The sequence below is a fragment of the Gopherus flavomarginatus genome, chromosome 1 (genome assembly GCF_025201925.1).
Source record: "Gopherus flavomarginatus isolate rGopFla2 chromosome 1, rGopFla2.mat.asm, whole genome shotgun sequence".
Lineage (NCBI taxonomy): Eukaryota > Metazoa > Chordata > Testudines > Testudinidae > Gopherus > Gopherus flavomarginatus.
The window spans coordinates 154,646,274-154,667,037 of record NC_066617.1 but is presented as its reverse complement, the minus strand read 5'-3'; the positions used below and the strand labels follow the sequence as shown (position 1 = coordinate 154,667,037).

At 44.7% G+C, this 20,764-nt stretch overlaps 1 protein-coding gene across 4 annotated transcripts in view; it reads right to left on the bottom strand.

Annotated features, from left to right (window-relative positions):
- Positions 1-15,479, bottom strand: part of MIX23 (mitochondrial matrix import factor 23) — a 68,505-nt gene extending 53,026 nt beyond the window's left edge. For 2 of the 4 annotated variants that reach the window (XR_007769092.1, XM_050921413.1), the window contains exons 1-4: positions 15,410-15,479; positions 14,001-14,126; positions 12,334-12,480; positions 3,836-3,895 (exon numbers count right to left, since the gene is read on the bottom strand). Coding sequence is in view for 3 of the 4 variants with exons in the window: in XM_050921413.1 (XP_050777370.1) it covers positions 3,836-3,895; positions 12,334-12,480; positions 14,001-14,126; positions 15,410-15,460 (384 nt within the window). In the remaining variant the exon portion in view is untranslated. Of the gene's footprint in view, positions 1-47; positions 258-3,835; positions 3,896-12,333; positions 12,481-14,000; positions 14,127-15,409 lie in introns of those variants that run through there. The other 2 variants (XM_050921429.1, XM_050921415.1) reach the window with 2 other exon arrangements.
- Between the last annotated feature and the right edge of the window lie 5,285 nt (positions 15,480-20,764).

Sequence of the window (20,764 nt, the reverse complement as noted above, 5' to 3'; positions counted from 1 at the left end):
ATTAGTTTTTTCACATTTTGTACAAAATAGGAGTTGGTTTCTCTTAATTAGGAGAATCAGCTGAATGAGAGATTTTAATTAGATGAGTCTGAAAATAAAATGAGACTGGGTTCTCCTGTTCTGGAAAGGTCCCTCACAGCTTGCCCCATGTCTCTTCAGCTTTGCTCTCATGATTGTAGAACAACTTCAGGGGAAGCACCCTTGCATCACTGACTCTTTGGAGGCTTGTAGTGAATTCTGCAGCGCTCGTTAAATACCTAGGAGACCAAAATAAAAAGGGAGTCATTCCTTGTAATAAGCCTCCTCAACACAACAGAAGCTGGGACCAGAACTAGCAATTCTCCCTTTCTACAGTGCACGTCAAAACTATGACTGATGACTGACCTTGCAGCATTAATGATTGTCACTACTCTCTGAGAGCCGTGACCTATTCACCTTCCCTGCAGGTCAGTATTCCAACACTTGCAGCCTGGTGCACAGAGACTGCATAGTACTAGAGGTGCTCTTTTACAGATGAGACAACTAAGATCCTAACAATTTGTGGTCACTAATCTGTGGCATGTTTCACAAGAGGAAAAGCATTGCGTACTACAGACTGTCAGTCTAAATTCATGTTGGGCAGGTTAACCGAATACAACTATTACTTACTTTCTGAGCTAATCTGTTGTGTTGCATCACTGTGTTGCTCAACAGATGCCATGTTGCACACCAGAGGTGGGGCATTACAGTGGAGGGTGAAATGCAAACTACATTTATGGGTCACATCAGTCTGTAAAAGCTTTGTAGAGGTATTGTATAGTTTGCAATCAATTCAATGTTTTTGGATAAAAATAATTTTGACTACTTGATAGCAGTCTGCCCTTCAGGTGCACATACTAGCACTACTAGCCCTTGCAGCACTCACCTTCAGCAACATGCTTGGCTAAAATCTGGTAAATAGAACTAGTAACCTCAGATTCAGACTCAATACCTCTTCCTGCAATAATATGGTTTATCATGGAGATTTCTTAAGTAATAACCAGACCTGACTAACTTTTTAAGATCTAAGGCTGTCTCTACACTGCTGCTTTCAGCGCTAAAACTCAAGCCATTCAGAAGTGTGAAAAAACACCCGAGTGACAAAAGTTTTAGTGCTGAAAAGCACCAGTCTAGATAGCGCTTTATCGCTGGGAGCACAAAGCTATCACCCCTCATTCGCGGTGGTTATTTTTTATTGCCGGGAGAGCTCTCCCCCAGCAATAAGCGTGACTACACCACCCACGTCACTGAGCTGCTGCAGTAGCGCTGCTGCGGCTGCGCTGTAATGTGGGCAGCATAAACATACCCTAAAATAGCATGAGCTATAATACGTGCGTCACATATATTCTTACCACCAACTAGAAGGCTAGGGTATTTAGTGTTCAGCCAGTCACAGCTCATTTTATAGAGGTACTTAAAACTGTTTTAGAGTTGTCCCTTTCCACAATCCTGTGTTCTCTGGATTGAGCTCCTAGTGGGGGGAAAAGGATCTTCAGGGCCTGCCACCAACCTCAGCAAAAAAAATTGTACGTTTGCAAAGTGCACAGCTTCAGATTCTACTTTCAAAGATCTGTTCAATACCTACTCCGCCTGATAAGAGATTTTAACATGCAGCTCCCACCAATCAGGTGAGTGCTCTCATCCCCTCCCATTTTGTGTGCAGTTCAGCGTGCTCTGAGAACACCTACCAGATTGGGCCATGCAGGCAAGACAGGCAGGGTAATGCCTAGTTTCACCTGGTTTGAGGATCCTGCTGGGGCTTCAGCATGAGATAGGCGCCTGGGCACCAAGACTGAGGCAGCTGTGTACATGCCCAGAGGAAGAAACTTCAAGTCCCTGATGCACCTAACGGCAGAAATGTAGGCTCTGAGTGATTTTTAGGTGACTTCAGGATTAGGTGGCAGCTTAGCAGGGGTTTTCAGTGGCACCTAAATTTTGGACTTAGGCACCTACGTTTCTTTGTGCATGTAGTCCTTGATGGCCAGATGCGTGGTTTAAACCAGATTCAACTCTACTAGTAGACACTCCCATAAAATAGCACTCTTTCTGCTAAGCCACACCAGCTTTCCAAGTTCCCCAGAGACATAGCATTCATTTCTTAGTAACTCTCAATTCAAGGCGAATGAGCTACAGACAATTGGTCCAAAGAGCAGCTTTCACTCAATTAAAAATAAATTACACTTCTGTGAAAATGCTGTGCCTACTATTAGTTTCAGAGTTCTATTTTGTGTCAGTTAGCTTCCCACTGATACAAATAGGAGCAATTCACACGTCCCTCAGAGATACCATTTCAGGCCGTCAGCAAAGTGAGGCACAGATCATTGTATTGGGTAGAACTGTTTGAAATACTTTGAATGACGTTTGTCAAATGCAACTTGAAAAAAAAAATTAAAGTTGTCAATAAAAAAAAGTTATCAAAATGGCTTATTTACCAAGAGCTTGGTTTACAGGAAACAAAAAATTCAGTGACCATTTTGGTAATGTTTTTTGGACAAAAGCATAAAAAACTTCAAAATATTTTTTCAGAAGTGAAAACAATTTCACTTTTAAAAAAACAAACCCTATTTTGCAACCAGCTCTAGTACTGGTTAGCGTTAATTTGCATTTTGAAGTTTACTTTTCTGCCATAAGGGCTACATACTTTTTTTTCCTTTTTAAAATAAAAGTTTCAATTCTGGTGCACAATTTAACAGCCACTTACAAAACTGGGCAATTAGGCAGCAATTTGTAATGTTGCACAACTGCATAATAGATCAACAGTCTCTAATTTAATCAATGGGTTCAAAGCATTTTATAAGACTACAGTACTTTTTCCCAGAGAGACTAAAGCAGAAGGAAATTAGATTTACTCAGTTATACAGCAAGACACTGGCAGCAGTGGGGATAAAATCCCAGAGTCCTGGTTACTTATTTCTTACTCATCTGCACCAAACAAGAGAAAATTCATATCTTTTTTTAATCTATCTTGTGCTGTGCATCCCTCTTTTTTTACATCTTGGCAGTTTCAGAATTTAAAAATGAGATACAACTCTTACCGGTAAGAGCTTACTTAGACAGGATGTTTGGAACTTGATTCCAGAGTACCAGAGCAGACAGCATAATGCATCCTGGCCTGATATCAGTATTAGCAGTCTCAAAAATCAATCTCCTTTCTTTAGGGAATACTGGAATGAGGCATGAGGCTGGATTACTTAACAAAGTAAGCTTTCTACCCCATTTGAAACTAGAAGAGGATCTTAGAAGTGAGATGCCCAGAAGTTCTAGCACCAAGATCATTTTAAAGCCAAGTACTAGATTAACAACCCCAGAAACTGAAGGACTATTTTCCACAAAACTGGTATAGTACAGGCAGCAGAACTTCCCTCCTACACAGTGCCTCACTGCACCAGGGTGCCTCCATCGTGAGATGGAGAAGCTCCTTCCAGAGGTAGGAGGGAGTTCAATCTTCCCAGCCCACTCAGTCCTAGGTATCTCCAACTGAGATGGCTCACAAGACGCCCAAATAATGCCAAATGTGGTGGTGTTTATGAAACAGATACTTATCCTCTCCAAGAGCTACACTGAGGTACACAAGTTCGCTTCACAGAAACCACCAAACATAGGGAAAACATCTTTAGAGTTCTTTATCTGTAAATTAATGACTGCAGGGGGGAGGGGCGGAGGTGAAAGTGTGGACCTGGAGCCAGTTCCCTAGAACTGCCTACCTTATTTCTCCCCTCATCCCCTATTCATCCCTCCATAACACTCCAATGAATCATGGTCACGTATCAGTTTAAACAGATATCACTGACTTAATAAAACAATGACTGTTCTGTACCTTCCAGCTTCTGTCGTTTACTACTTCTTCCACATTCAACTCAGACTGCATCAGCTTCAACTGCAAGAAGTGTGACAGAAGACAGACACCATTTAGAGTCAGATATTGAGAACAGGCCCCCACAGTCTTGGCAAGTCACACAATGTGACCCTAAAAAACCCTCAATGCTAACTGGCAAAGGGTTCACTTTCTGTAACAGTAACTCCTGACAAACTCAGTACACCTAGTACACTGCTTTCATAGAATCTATCTATAAAAAAAAGTCACGTGAGATCTTCAATAAAAGCTGGGCTCATGCTGGTCATTAGTATCAGTGTGAGATGTATGCACAAATACCGTGTGTGCGCGTACACACGCACACACCCCTACCTATAAATACACACCCACAGACATGTTCCTAAAAATGTCTGAATCAAGGTAAGGCTGACAAACATGTTTCTGCCAGACAAAGGATGCATATTCAACTGTCTACCTCTCGGTACAAATGTACAGTCAGCACTGTAAGCCAACACAACAGAAGCCCTGTTTTCATGCGAAGTCCACACAAAGGAATACCCTGGGGGTCATCCCAACTCTGGGGACAAAACATGAATTTTGAGGGATACAAAGAGAAGGCAAAAAGCCAGCTCTTTATTCTGTACCTGAGGAAGTAACTGGCCAGTCTGATTACATTCATGAAAATGGGATCCCAATCTGTCCTGGCTGGAAGCACTGCAAAGGACATTTAGGCAAGATAAGATGGCTTTTACGCAAATGGTTATGCTGTTTAAGTTTAGTTGCTAGAAAGCATGTACTGATTTTTTATACATAACCTTCCTCTTTCCATTATCTCTTAACCCTTCACAATAAATTTGATTGTTTTCGCAATAAATATCTCAGTGCTGTGATGCGATATATAGGAACTGATCCTCAAATGACTCACAAACTAGTATTGTGATAACTGAAGGCCGGGGGGTGGGGGGGGGGGGAGACAGCTCCCTTTTATGAACACCCAGGCAGCCAGCAGCTGCTTTCTAATTGCTCTACCTATAAAGGGTTAAAAAGTCTCTGCTATGCATAAGTAAAAGAAAGTGAATAGGCACCTGATCAAAAGAGCCAATGGGAAGGCTGGAACTTTTTAAAATTGAAACAAGACTCCCCTTTTGTCTGTCTGTTGTTGTTCTGGGGGAGAGGCAGAGAGGGAGCAGTTATGCTGTGAGAAGTTTGGGCCAGGTATGAAAAGCCATCCCTATCATATCTAGAAATTACTCATCTAAAACCCCAGATATGTAAATATATCAGGAAATGTCTAGGAAGATGCAATTAGGTTTATCCCTTTTATTTCTTTATGGCTTGTGGATTCCTGTGTGCTAACCTGAAGTGCTTTTGTTCTGCTTGTAACCTTTAAGCTGGACCTCAAAAGAGCTATTTTTGATGCTTAATCCTTGTAGTTTGTTTTTTAATCCAGCAAAAGCCTAAATTCACAGATGTATTTTCTCCTTTAACAAAATTTACCTTTTTTAAGAAAAGAGACACAAATGCAATTCGGAAGAGGTTTGTGCATATGTTGTTTAATTAGCTAGTGGCAACAGCTGATTTCTCCCCCCGCCACACACACACCTTTTTTCTCAGTTCTTTCCTGGAGGGGAGGTAAAAGGGCTTGAGGGTACCTTACAGGAAGGAATTCCCAAGTGCACCTTCCTGGGTTCTTAAAGGGGTTTTGCATGTGGGTGGTGGCAGCAACTACCAATCCAAGGCCAGAGAAAAACTGCAACCTTGGGAGTTTAATACAAGCCTGGAGTGGCTGGTATTAATTTTTAGAATCCTTGCAGGCCCCCACACCTTCTGCACTCCAAGTGCCCGAGTGGGGAATCAGCCTTGACAGGTCTGTACACCGTTCCTTGAGGATAGCAAATCTGATATTCCTGTAAGTAGCCAGAGACTGGGGCTGGATATCACAGGGGAACGCTTCAAAAGAGCTCATGAACTGAGATGCACCTATTGTTAGCCTGCAAAGCAATGAGGGCTAGCATTGCCTTGAGGAGATTGTTTGGGTGGCTAACAGGCTGGTCTTCTCAGGGAGCAGACACCGAGTTAAACACCAGCATCTCTCTCTCTCTCTCTCTCTGGACACAGTGAGGTAACAAGGTGACTCTCAGTCCTGGGCACCCCAAGTTACACACATCATCACTTAAGAAGAGCAGCACTGTGTAGCTCGAAAGCTTGTCTCTCACCAACAGAAGCTGATCTAATAAAAAAAATATTAGTGCACCCACCTCGTCTCTAATAGGTTCTAGTAAATTTAAAACCTCAAATTCTATTTTTTTTTAATCAGTTTTTACCACCCTGGAGCAAATTAAAGTTGCACAGGCCATGTTAATTTTGGCATTTCCTAATTTTGCATGATCAAGCTCCCTAACCGTAATATTCTTTAATTGCGTGTAATTTCTAGATTGTTTAGAAGGATTTTCTTTTTTCTAGTGTGTGGCACCATACTGACTCCTCCAGGTGTCATCAGCAGGGTCTGAACCCAGGTTCTATAAATCCATAGCACAGAGCACCACCACTCGAGCTAAAGGAGTGCTACATTAATATTAGTAGACCAGCCACAAGAGGCAGAGGAAAACACTTTGCCACTGGCTTATACATCAGTTTTCCACACAGCAGAATCTTGGGGATCAGGATACCTGGCTCTGGAAGGAAGTTTGCTCTAGCAGTTAGATAGCTGAGATTTGGCACACTTACTCTGAAAGGCAGTGTGACTAAATTAACGTGTCTTGAGTCTGCGCAATTAGAGATGCTGTTTTACCCCCAGGTCTGCCAGAAGTGACCTCGGGCAACAACTCAGTTGCTTCCCTTGTAAAACAGAGATAAGACTCCCTCACAGGACAGAGGTATGCCACCTTACTCAACAAAAAGAGTCAAAGAATACACAATTAATACCACTCAGAGTTGGTACTAGAACACATGCTCTACCCCAGTGAACAAAGGCAGTGTTCAAAATTTAGTGTTATAAAGAAAAATGCCACTGAAATGAGAGTGGGGCCTTGCTTCACTCAGCCAACAAGCTCAGCACAGTTAAAGGCAAGAACAAACTTGGATTTTCAAAACCTAATGACTTGGCCCTATCAGGTTTTATTTTCATGAGGACAGCAAAAAACACCTTTCTGCCCCCCGCACTAGGATTTCCTGCTAAATTTTGAGTCCCTGTCTCAAATTATAGGGGGCATTCTAGCTCTTTGAGGAAATGGTTAGAAAAAATTATTAGCAAAAAACTCTTTATTCTTCCCTAACCTTATCTGTAGAAGTAGCTGAGTAATTTTTCCTGAAATTTTCTGAAAGAAAAAAAACTCAGTCTGAGGCAGAGAAAAAAAAATTTCAGCCCCATCACTTAAAAAGTTTGGCAAAATTATACTAATACTTCTAGAATAAAGAGGTCTAACTACATGTATTATCAGCTCTATCTATAACAGAGATTAGAGGACTGCTTTCCAGAATTGGACACTGGCTTTAGGAGTCCTATCCAAAGAGTAATGTTGTATAAATGGTCAAACGGAGCTGCAAGTAGCAGCTTTCCAAAGACACACTTAGAAGACATGCAGTTGAAGCCGCCTTATATCTAATGAAAAGTAATATCTTGGCAGTGAACATTTTTTCTCTAGATTTGAACTACATGCTACAAGCACTCTAGGCAGCTTGAGCAAAGATTTGTCCTGGTCAGATAATAACCAAGTGTCCTCAACATCCAGACTACATGAATTTGTTTCTTCTGATAATTTGAGAAAAACCTATAGGTGAATGAGTAGACTGGCTGAAATGCAAATCACAGATCTTTTTTATACTGGCATGCTAATTTTTTTTTTCTTTTTTTTTTTACAACTTGTTAACATTATGAAAAAAGTATGTAGGAGTCAGCCAAAAGGCTCAAACACTTCAAGCTGGTGATGTAGGTACTGGTCAACATTTTCAAAAATGGGTCCCTGAAGCTGGGCTTTACATCTTTATTTAGATATCAAGAGACCCAATTTTTAAAAGCGCTAAACATTTCAGTGGGAAACTCAACAATTTTAAAAATCAGATCTCTTGCTTCAGTCTAAGGATTTAAAGGTAGAGATTTTCTAAGGCACACATGGCAGTTACGTGCCAAACTCCCACCGAAAAGTCAATGGGACTTTGGCACCAAGCTGCCATCTGTGCCCTAGCAAAAGCTCTCCTGAAGAGCCTAACTTTAAACTCTGATTTTTCAAGAATCTTACCCATAACCTTTAAGGAGAGATATTACAAACATTATGTCCCAGGATCAAACAGATTCCCCTTATAAGTACTTAATTCAAATCCCAAGGTGGCTGTTCATGAACAGAAACACCAGAGTTACAAAATTGACCGGTCAACCCCCATGTCATTTGGAACTGGAAATACGCAATCAGGCAGCAGCAGAGACCAAAAAAAGTAAATACAGCACAGTATAGTGTTAGACATACACTACTAAAGAAATACAGAAAAAGTTTTTTAAAAAGATTTCACAAGATAAAGGAAACTGTTTCTGTGCTTGTTTCATTTAAATTCAGATGGTTAAAAGCAGCATTTTTCTTCTGCATAATAAAGTCAATGTTCAGTTGTAAACTTTTGAAAGAACCACCATAACGTTTTGTTCAGAGTTATGAATAACTTCCCTTCCCCAGGTGCTCATATTGGATGTTCTTCTAAAAGGTACGCTCTAGGAATTATGTTGGGGAAGGTTCTATGGCTTATATCACACGGGGGGAGGTGAGACGGTGTCAAACTAGATGATCACAATGGTCCCTTCTGACCTCAACCTATGAAAAGTCTTTTGAAGTAAGATGTACAAATACAGGTATTCTTGAATGCTGATGTGACTGCCAGATGAACTTTCACATTACTCAAAAAAATTCCAGACTGTTCAAGATGTACCAAATTATCTAGAATTAGTAACATGGTGGACTGATAAGTCTTCACAAAACACCCATTCAGAAAAATTTTACCATTTCAAAGTATAAATAATCTATTTAAGGAGAACTAAGTTGCACTTCCAGGGAATAATTGCTGTCCAAGTTGCTTTAAACAAGCCAACATCCACACTGCCAGGCTCAATGATTTCAGATCTAAATGGAAGACTTCTCCTTGATCTTGGATAGTAGATAAGGAAGGATAGATAACAAGCACCAGAGATTCCAGTGCTGGAGCCAAAACTTAAAATTGACATGCCCAAGTTGGAATAATCAGTAGACTGTGGGTCTAGTCTTCCTGAGGATCCTGGGAATAAGGGCCACTAGAGGAAAAGCACATTGACTAACCCCAAGCCAGAGAAGTGCCATTCACCAGAATCCAGGTCCCTGCTCCCTCTGGAACAGGATTTCAGATACACCTCTACCCCAATATAACATGGTCCTCAGGAGCCAAAAATCCCTACCACATTATTGGTGAAACCCTGTTATATCGGGGTAGCAGCAGCAGGGCTCCAGCAGTGGTTTAAAGAGCCCCGGGCCCTTTAAATCACCATCCGAGCCCCACTGTCAGAGCCCCACGGTAGCAGCAGCAGGGCTCTGACAGTGATTTAAAGGGCTCGGGGCTCCAGCTGCTGCAGGGAGCCCTGGGCCCTTTAAAGCACCACCTGAGCCCTGCTGCCAGGGGCCTGGGGTTACCGCGCTATATGTGAACCCATGTTATATCGTGGTAGAGGTGTACTCTGAGACAGATACAGCAATTTCCTGCAATATCCTGTAAAAACCGTATTGAATTAAGTTTAAGCATCTTAGGCGTTCATTGTAGCTAAAATGCAAACATTTGTGTATTATTATGGAATGGTACACAACATCTCTCAAGAGGAGACATCACTAATGTAAACCTTGGGAAGTGTTAAGAGCTAAAAAAGACTATTTGAAACACTGTGCTAGACTAAACTTAAGCAGGATTCCTAGGAAATACCTGGGAGGTGAGGAAGGAAACGTCTCACCTCTGGACCCATCGTATCTGCCATAGAGAGACAAAGGTTTATAGACAATTCACCCCTCTTCAAGCTATTGTTTACTAGGGAACACCTTTGTCAGTGACACACTAAGTAACATTTGGTTGCTTGGGAAACAGATGCTTGCCCTTTAACCCAAGGACCATGAATTCAAATCCTCTCCCCAGAAGATTAGGGAGCTGTAACAATTAGCACTTCCCTTCTTGCTGTCTGGAGACACAGTGGGACTTCTTTTGGAAGTGTGAGTGGTCTATGAATTTTGAGGAAGTGCAACAGGACAGAAGTGTACCTCCAGTACTATCTACACATCAGCCCAAGTCCTGCCCCAGAAGAGTTTGGCAGGCTGTGGCAGTACTGCGCTGGGATATGAAACCCAGTATGGCTGATACAGGAGGAACTTGCTGTCATGTTGACAAGGACACCAGAGAGGTCAATGTAAGAGCCTTGGCTAAGGCAAATCAGTTATGAGCCGAAGGCGGCTCAGTGAACTCCTGCCAGGCACCATTAGGAAACAAACAGATCCAGCCTGCAGCAAGAACTAATAGGTACACTCAGTGCATGCCACAAGCACACTGTGCTGAAAATGCGGTAGGGAATTGAGAAAGTTATGCTCTCGTGCAGGGCACAGGCACATAGCACTGAGATGGATCAAGCAGGGAAGAGAACACCCATTGGGATCAATAGGGCACTTCACCCCTCTGCAAGCCTCAAATGCTGTAGAGACGTGTGCAAAACCTGTTCCCTCCCCATGCTAGTCTCTGAAATGGAGTAGGGACTCTGGAGGTCCCCTTCCCTTCCCGTGCTACCTCCAAGTTGGTGTATGTGTTCCTCACAGTTGATCAGCTACAGCTTTCTCCCTCTGTGGCCCCTCCAGTACTACTGGTTGTATGAGGTGCCTGAAGGAAGGCACAGCTGGTACCCGAGAGGTGGTGACATGTAGCCCCAAAGCTTTCCCATCATGCCCCCACCACTACCCTACCTCCTCACAAAACCAGGAACATTAATAAAAACTTGGTTAAAGGGGAGTTACAATTACCTGGCAGTGCCCCAGACCCTTCAAACCGACACCTCCAAAATTCAGGAAGTGTTATTTTGTCCGGAGTACATTAGAAAAGAAGGAATTGTACAGTTATAGTAATGCTTTTCATATCACACACAACCTTAACTCTGCCCCTTGAGTGATAGCAACAGAAATGTACTGTTACTTTGCCCAGTCTAATGAAAACTGCCAGTTTCTCAGCACCTCACACAAACCCCAATATCAGCACTCCTGTTTACACACTTCCATCCTCACTGTATTTTTGCAGCACCATTGACTCAGGGACCTAGGCGTAGGTTAGCAGACCTCACTAGGAACAATAGTTTGAGCTCTTGTTAACAAACTGAGTGAGGGGTTGGTAGGGCCACCTCTCTGAAGCAACCCTTGTGGTAGAGATCAAGGGGGCAGATTGAGGTCCTGGAATGTTAACTAAATTGTGCATTGCCATATTTGCTAGTGTTTCCATTTTGTTTATTTCCCTGATTCTCCAAGATCTTCATTTTCAGCAGGCACAGGTTTTGAAAGCTTATGAGTAGAACCCCACCAAATTCACGGCCATGAAAAATGTGTCAAAGACAATGAAATCTGGTCTCCTTGCATGAAATCTGGTCTTTTGTGTGCTTTTACTCTATACTATAGAGATTTCATGGGGGAGACCAGCGTTGCTTAAACTGGAGGTCCTGACCCAAAAGGGAGTTGAAGATGGGTCGCAAGGGTATGGGTTTTTTGTTGTTTGTTTTGTTTTTTTTTTGGGGGGGGGGGGGGGGGGGGAGGATCACATTATTTCCACTCTTTTACTTCTGCACTTCCTTCAAAGTTGGGCAAAGAGTGGCAGCTGGTGCCCAACTTTGAAGGCAGCGCCTGACAGCAGCAGCACAGAAAGGGAGGAAATACCATCTCCAGTTGCCTAGCTCTGAAGTCAGCACTATCGCCAGCAGCAGCACAGAAGTCAGAGTAGCAGTACTGCAAACCCCTGCCCCCACCCCCAACCCCTTTTTGGGTCAGGATCCCTACAATTACAACACCGTTACATTTCAGATTTAAATAGCTGAAATCATGAAATTTATGGTTTTTAAAATCTTGTGACTGTGAAATTGACCAAAATGGACCATGAATTTTGCAGGGCCCTAGTTATAAGACCCTGTCAGGACATCTTTAACAAATGTTTGCTTCTCTTTCTTTTTTTAAGTAGGGGACATTCACTGCCTGTTAATGGCTATTATTTGATTAAGACCATAGTCTATGATTTGGTGAATTAATTGTGTTTGTTTTACCTGTTGTCACAACAGATTAAAGATTAAAAACATGGACAGTTCTGTCTTGTGGACTGAAGGGAGTCCTCTCACCAACCAAGCCAACAAGTAGCCAAACTTGAGTTGTACGAGCTAGAATTCAGTACAGAATGACAGATCTTCACAATGGAAATAATCAATTAGCTGAAACATCAACCCTCGCCTTCTCCCTGAATGAATACCAAGAAGTGCTACCACTCACCTTTGTCTGCTCTTGCCTGAGCTGCTTTAATAATGCTACATCATCCTGGGCCTTCTCCCTCTCTTCTCGGAGAGTTTTTACTACATTGGAAGTCTGAGCAATACAGTTTTTGATTATTTTCTCTCTGCTGGCATGAGCCTCCCTCAGCTAATTGGAGAAGAAAAAAAAAGTCAGATTAACTAGTTCAATGGCCCATGGGAAGAAAAAGCCTCTAAATTACAAAAACAAGTTTTAAAATAATCAGGCTGTGTTGAGTCTCACAGCACCACTACAATAACAACTCTCCTTGTTGGTAGAGCAGTCTTTCCACAACTGCTCTCCCTATACTCCTGCCTATGGGACAGGTCCCCATTTCCATACACCACAAGGAGAGAATACCCCTTCTTTCTCTCAGAAATGGATCCCACTCCCCACAAACTGGCAGCTGCATAGAATTCTAAGGTAGGTGGGGAAATTGAATTGCAATAGTATAACTATATTGGTCTTTCTATGCTGGCGCATGCTATCAGGGACTCACATTGCAGGGTACACAGCAACCGATGGAGCAGGTGCTAGAAGAGCACAATACTAGCAGGAAAAGACGATAAAGATACTAAAGTGATTCCAATTGCTTTCTTAAAAAAAAAACCACACTCTCTTCGATATAGTATTCCCACTCGGTACCAACAACTGAAATTCCTCAGTGCTTACAGGAAGTCACTGAAACAAAGAGACAGGTGGGCTACACCATTATACAAAGTCGACAGGTCACATCTTTCAAAGGGGCTGCATCTCACTGACACACTCTATTGCTTTGCTGTTTCCTTAGGTCAGGTCTATGCTACAAACTTACATCAATATACATCCACACCATTGAGTGACATAGTAATACTGACCTAACCCCCAGTGTAGACAGCAATATGTCAAAGGTAGAATTTCTCCTGCCAACAAGGCTAATGCCTCTCGTGGAGGTGGATTAGCTACACTGACAGCAGAAGCTCTCCCATCGGCATAGTAGATTCTTCACCAAAGTGCTACAGTGGGGCTGCTTGTACATGTACACAAGCCTTTACTTTGTGCTAAGCCTGATTCCCACCCACATCCTGCCACCTTATAGGCTCAACTGCTCCAGGAAGGAGTTTCTATGATATAGAAGTTTCAAGTCTGGTGGCTGCTGTTATACTCTTTAGAATCAATTGTCTGTGATACCATAAGAATCAGTTTTGACTCTTCAATCTATATCCTGGCAAGCAATGTTGTTCAGAATACCTGATAACTGAATTTAACAAATAGTATCAGAGATAAAAAAAAAAGTGAAGACCTTAACTTTATAGAAGTAGACTGCTTTGAAAATACTGCAGAAATGTGTTAGTCCAGCTATTTAGATGGCATAATGGAGTATCTAACACATACTAAGGTCAGTAGTACATCCTGCTGGAATGCCACAGTGAAGCAAAAAAAAAAAACAACTCTGCATATGGGTATCTGTCGTAAAGCAGTCATTACATGTGTGAGGAGTGGCTATATAAAGAGTCAAGCAGACCAGTTGTGGATGTATATTGGAGTATCTGCTGTGCCAGCAATTTGTAACAAGCTGGGGAACGGGTGTTCTTGTGTTTCTGGATACTACATTTAATAAAGCATCAGGAATTGGTTGAAAAAGGCTATAATGGAATAGGTACACTTACAGACTGGTAGAGCTCTTTACAGGTTTGGCTGGCATCGACTTTCCCTGCAAAGGAAGCTGTTGGAAGCGTAGTGTTTAATTCATGGACTATTCTGTCATCAATTGTCCGCATCACCCTGAGCAATTCCTGTATATAAAAATAAAAAACCTCGCTTATACCATACTCCTCACATAGCTGGAGTTTCATAACTTAGATCATTTTATCACAGTAGCGTAGACATGGCCTTTGAGAGACAAGGTGGATGAGGTAGTATTTCTAATATCTTCAGGTCTCATAGCTCTGTGTGGCTCAAAGGCTTCTCTCTCTCACCAACAGAAGTTGGTCCAATAAAAATTATTACCTCACCCACCTTATCATTGTAATATCCTGGGACTAACAAGGCTACAACTGTGGACACATCAGACAATACACAGTTCCATATCTTCTGGGGGCTGCCCAAAACTCAGATACCATCTCCTGAGTGGTCTACACTTAGTTGGTTAGGTGGAGGAGAGGCAGGGTTTGCAACATTTCTAGACCAGCAAGACCCTTAAGACAGATACATTTATACTGGCAAAGAAGTGCTTTGGCCAGCACTGCTTATTTAGCATAGGAGACTGGCAAAAGCTATACTATCAAAACAAGCTTTTTGCTGGTATACATTGCATCTACACTAGGAGAGTTAGGTGAAGACAATGGTCCAAGCGTCCACCTGGCACCTCAGATTCCTTCCTTTAGGATCTTCTCCACCCCCCACGACCAGTCTGCAATTTTCACCACCCCCGAGTCCTCCCCCACAAGCAGAAAGCCCCAAACCTCACTGGACACCTGCCTCCCCACCTCAGCCCAACTTCGGGAACAGAGCCACCCAGAGGATTCAGGGGGCCAGGGGTCTTCAGTGGCAGGGGGCAGCTGCCGCCAAATTGCCACCGAAGACCCGGAGCGGAAAAAGCTACAGGGGCCCAGGCCCCACGAGAGATTTCCAAGGCCCCCGGAGTGAGTAAAAGACCCCACTCCAGGGGCACCGAAAAACTCTCGTGGGGGCCCCTGCGGGGCCCCGGGCAAATTGCCTCATTTGCCCCCGCCCCCGGGCGGCCCAGTTCGGGAAACACCCCTTGATCCTGCCTGGCTGCATGAGAGGAGGAACCTTGTCCCCCACGCTCCTCGCTCGGGGGGGAGGGGAAGGGGGGCCCGCCTGCCTCGTTTCCCCTGCTGTGCGCGGGGAGGCGGGAGCTCGCGCTCCACTATCAGGCAGGTTCCTGGGAAGGCCCCGCCGCTCCCTCGGCCCCGCGCGGCCGGTGGCTGGCGGGGGGCGGGGAACAGGCCGTTTGCCCCCTGGCTCCGCGCGGGGCAGAGCCGGCGGCTCCAACCCGCTCCCGCCGCCTCCCGCCATCCGCAGCGCCCGGCCACGGAGCGGCCCCCGCTCGTACCTGGAACTCGGCAAAGTCCTCGCAGGTGCGGACTCCGCTGGGCGCCGCCATATTGGAGAGGCCGGGGACCCCGACGCCGGCCAATCAGCGCGGGTAACGCGTGGAGCGTCTGACGGGATTGGCTGGCAGCGCGCGAGACGGGGCGGGGTGGCGGGAGTAGGGACGGGACGCGGGAGGAGCAGAGCGCGGGTGAGGCTGCGTGGAGCGTAGCCCCGGCGGGCGGCCTGGGCGTGTAGCTCTGCTGCGGGCTGGGCTGCGCCAGTGGCAGTGACGGGGGAAGGGGGCGCTCATGGGAACTAGGCTCCTGGGGGCTCTGGGTGCCATTCAGTCTTTCCAGGAGCGAACCCTGGTGCTTAAAAGTGCCGGTGGCCACAGCGGTCCCCGTTGCCGCTGCCAGGGGAGCTGCAGGAACAGTGGCACTGGTGGGAAACTTAAGGAAAAAGGCACAGGGTGGGCACAGCCATGTGCCACGCTCCCAGGGCTCGTGCAACCATGTAGGTAACCTAGGTGGTTGCCTAGGGCACTGGGATGGGGGGGGGGAGATTTTCTTCAGCAGCGACCATGGCAGCTGGCTCTTTTCAGCTGCTCTAGCTGCTGCTGGCATTTACGCAGAGGGAGCTGGGACAGGGGAGTGTGGGGAGGGCCACCCGCTGCAAGTTGGGGGAGGGCAGCACGCAGGGGAACTCCCCGCCGAGCTCACCCCTGCCCTGCCTCGTCCCGGAGCACACTGGGGCCGCTTCACTTCTCCCAACTCTCAGACTTGCGGCACCTAAGCTGATTGCCCACCCTGTTCCACCCCCTCCTTCCAAGCGCTTCTCCCCCAAGCACAGGGGTTCTCAAACTGGGAGTTGTGAGGTTATTAGCTGGTGGATTGTGACCTGTCAGCCTCCACCCCAAACCCCACTTGCCCCAGCATTTACAATGTTGTTAAATTAAAAACGCTTTGTAATACATTTATAAGGGGGTCACACTCAGGCTTGCTGTGTGAAAGGGGTCACCAGTACAAAAGTTTGAGAACCACTGCCCAAGCATCTCCAGCAAATCCACAGATATCTGCTTCATAGTCGCGCATGTGGATAGAGATATCCATGGACCATTTTTGCGGATAGTGGATCAGATGTGAATACAACCACACAGAGCTATACTTGCCAGTGTCTCCACCATGGTGTAGTAGCATTGGCCATGCTCCCAGTCTGCCAACTCCTGGGCAGCAAGGCCCACCCCTAGCTGTGGTGATTGAGGCAAAGGTGCCCCACCTTCCACCCCACTGTGAGGTAACACACACTGCTGCTGCTGTCGCTCACGAGCTGTCAGGAGTAGCACATGATGCGCTGCCCTTTTCCCCAACTCCCCTCTGCGCTGCCCCTTCTTGAGACCCCACTCCTGCACCGCTCCTTACACCCAGTCCCTGCCCTTGCGCCACCTCTTCCCTGCAAGACCCCACCCCTTACGCGCTCATCTCCGCTTCCTCCCACCCTCTCAGTCACTAACCATTGTGAGATGGCTTTCCTGCTACGTATGAGGATATACATAAAAGACAGCTAGTGGGTCGGATCGCATGTTGATTCTGGTGGATGCAGATCCACATTTTTGTATCTACACAGGGCTCTACTGGTGGGTGCTGAGCACCCTCTTTTTTTTTCTCTGGTACTTAAGCCCCTGAGCACCCACAGATTCAGCACCTATGCATCACACAGTCTTTGAGTAGTACTTTGTTCCATATGTCCATACTGATCCATAAGGAATACAAGAATTGAGGGTGTATTGTAACAAAAGTGGAGGAGGTGTTGGGGGGAATTCAAACATCTCCCTTGCAGTTCTTCACACATCTCTTAATAGTTTGTATAGACTAATATAAATAAACATTTAGAAACCTGCCTGATGTTTTAATGGGTCCAGTGTACATTCCTGCTCCTTCAAACACATTTATGCAGATGGCTACTCCTTTTGTTGCCCAGCATCTTTGCAAGGGGTATGCTGCAACACACATTGCAAATATACAGCACAAAGGGAATTTACATACACCGGTGAAAGCAGCGCTCTGAGAGGTGGGGAAAGGGTGAGAGTTTTTGACAAAATAAAATGTAAGGGGCTGGAGGCTCAGAGAACTGACAACAGGATACCGAGGTGTCAGGCAATAGTGAATGAAAGTCTCTCCCTTCTGACCTGGGAGAACGGGGAACTGGATTCTCTGTCATTTCAGCACCAGGGCTGGACTGCAGCAGGTTTGTTTAGTGCAGTGGTTTTCAACCTTTTTTCATTTGTGGACCCCTAAACATTTTTGAATGGAAGTGTGGACCCCTTTGGCAATCTTAGATATTGTCTGCAGATGCCCAGGGCTCCTTGGACCACAGGTTGAAAACCACTGGTTTAGGCTATGTCTACAATACAGGTTATATCAGTATAACTTACGTGTCTCCAGGGTATTAATAAACCATCCCCCTCAGTGACGTAAGTTACACCAACATAAGCACTGGTGTGGACAGCGTTGTGTCGGCAGGAGAGCTTCTTCTGCCAACATAGCTACTGCTGCTCATTGAGGATGGATTAATTAAGTTGACTGGAGAGCTCTCTCCCATCTGTGTCACTGTAAGCTCTCTCGTGTAGACAGAGCCAAAATGTGGAAGAAGGGGGCTAGCCTTCTCCCTCCTTATATCTCTCCCCTCCTACCCAGTTGTTGCTGGTAGGTGGAGCTAGGGAGGGACTGTGGCCAGGGAGCTGTTTGTGGCACTACACTGTGTAATGTTACAAACTGCTCCCTGCACAATTTGTCCACAAGATACCAAGCAGTGATGGATGGGGACACTCACATCACAATTAGCTCTTATCTTTCTCCATCCTCTGCCTTTCCTCATCTGCTAGTCCAGGTGGCAAGTTGTGACAAGTGAGAACCCGCCTCTTACATTTCCCCATCTTCTTGGTCCAGGAGGTTGTAAAATTGTGACAGACGGGAGTACTCCCAGCACAGTTTGCTATTCCTCATCCTCTGGTCAACAGGGTAGCAAGTTGTGATAGATGGGGACATCCCTATCACATCTTCTACTATTGTGAAACCTCTATTTTAAATCTGGACACAAATAATGGTAGTTTTATTATTTCAAAAAGCACTCTACAGAGTTAAACCTGAGGGTTATTGTATGTAGAACCCTGAACGAAGGAGTTTTCTCTTTTGTGACATTCTATACCTTGGGGGAGCATCCTGGAACCCCCATATTCCTCATTTTCATATAATCATGATCTTACATAAAGAAAAGCATGCCTTGTAAGGTATCAGGGGAAAGGTTATGATCTTCTGAACATCATTTCTCTATCCATACATGTGTATCATTAATGCATATGAAGTTATGAGAATTGTGTTGTATGGTTGTCACTAAAACAAAAAAAAACTTGGGGAACCAGCCAGATATTAGCTCCCCAGCAAGGAAAGTAACCAACACCCAGGCGGAGTATCAATCAATCCATCAACAACCATTGTCCAGCAAAGGAGCTACAATGCAATGACTCAACTGCATGAGGCCACACTAGGGAATTGCTCAACTTTGCCTGGAGACAGCAATGCCCCCAGACATGCCTGGACTTGTGTTTTCCAAGCACATGGACTAAGGATATAAAAGAGACAGAGTGGCCACATGCTTGGCCTTCTGCCCCCACCTATGCTGCAAGCAGCTAAGACACTGAGAAGAAGACACAACATCAACAGAGGAGCTTGGCCCAGTTTTCAAGGGTGAAGTCTGTATACTGAGGACTGCAATATCCAGTGAGGTGAGAAAAACTGCTTAATCTAGTTGTTGCCCAGTCTAATAGGGTTGAGAGCTTAGCCTGCATGGTTATATTTTATTTCTTTTGGTAACTAACTCTGACTTTTTGCCTATCACTTAATATCATTTAAAATCTACTTTTTATAGCCAATATGTTTGTTTAATTGTTTATCTTTACTAATGACTTTGTATGAAGTGTGGGGCAAATCTGCTCGAGTTTGCAAAGGCTGGTGTATGTCTACTTTCCATTGATGAAGTGGTGAACCAATTAATAAATCTGCATTGCTCATCTTCATCAATGCAAGATGGTATATTCTTGAGGTATAGTGCTCAGAGAGCTGGGTGTGGGGGTTGGCTCTGGTGCCTTTCTCTGTGTGATTCATGAGTGGCTCTGGGAGCATTCATGCAAACTAGCTGGGTGTGGGGCTCCACATGCTGTTGTGCTGAGTGATAACAGTGCCTGGAGGTGTTTGCTGCTGGTCACTAGTGAAGCATTGTGAGAGACAGCCCAGGCTGGAGAGAGTTCGGGGGCCACAGCAGTCCCAGAGTCCCAGGCTGCAACCCGGGGATCCCGTCACAACTTCATTAGTCTTTTTTCCTTTGTAAAATCCAGTTTCTATAATAAACAAACATATAATGCACACAAAACATTGAAATAGTGTAAAGAGTTGTAAACAGTATTTGGAATACTTATGAATACCATTTACTCACAGGAAGTTAGGCAGAAAATCTACAATTGTTCTTTATACAGACTCCCCCGGCCTCTCCCCCTTGTTATCTCTACACATATTGAACAAGTTCCCAACATAAAATTTGCACTTTTGTACTTTGGCACACATATATGAGTACATTGCCCTCTAATCTTATTTCAGAGACATTTTCTCAGGCCTTTTCCTCACTACTAAAACAGACGTGCCTTATCCTCACTGTGTTCTTATCTCAGAATAGCTCCTGCATGTTAGCTACCCTGAAGTTAAAAGAAAACCCCAACTTTTTTAGCAGTAAGGAAAAGGCCTCAGGGCTAGATTCTCAAAGGGACATAGGCATTGTGGTGCCGAGCATCACAATGCCTAATTTTCAGGTGTTAAGATAAGTTCTTGTCTGCATCCTAAAAACTTGCCCATACCGGTATTGCCCTGGCCTCTTCTTTTGTCATTCAGTGTTAAACGCATTCTAAACTATATGCATTTCCTCACCTTTTGGGGGCGAAGCCAGACTTTTAGGCACCTGCTCCCCTACTTGGTGTAAACTTTGCTTGTACCAATCAGAAACGAACACACACAGTTTTTGGGCCCCGTCCCCTATGACACTTCTATGATGTCATAGTGGGTATTTTAGGCTGCTCTGCCATGTGCAGGCAGAAGAGGAGAAAGAAAAACGAATCCTGTGTACCTTGTGCACACCCGTAACCGAGTCTGATCACCTCGAAGCCTCTCTCAGCTCACGTGTTTTAAGCAGAGTTTCTACGTTTGCCGGTCGGTATGAGTTGGTTTGTATTCGTAAGTATTGGTTATTACTAAATGCTGCATCTGTGTTTATAAATAGTGTTTACTGCATCTTTGTTTATAAATATTGTTTGATAGTAAATACTCTAGCC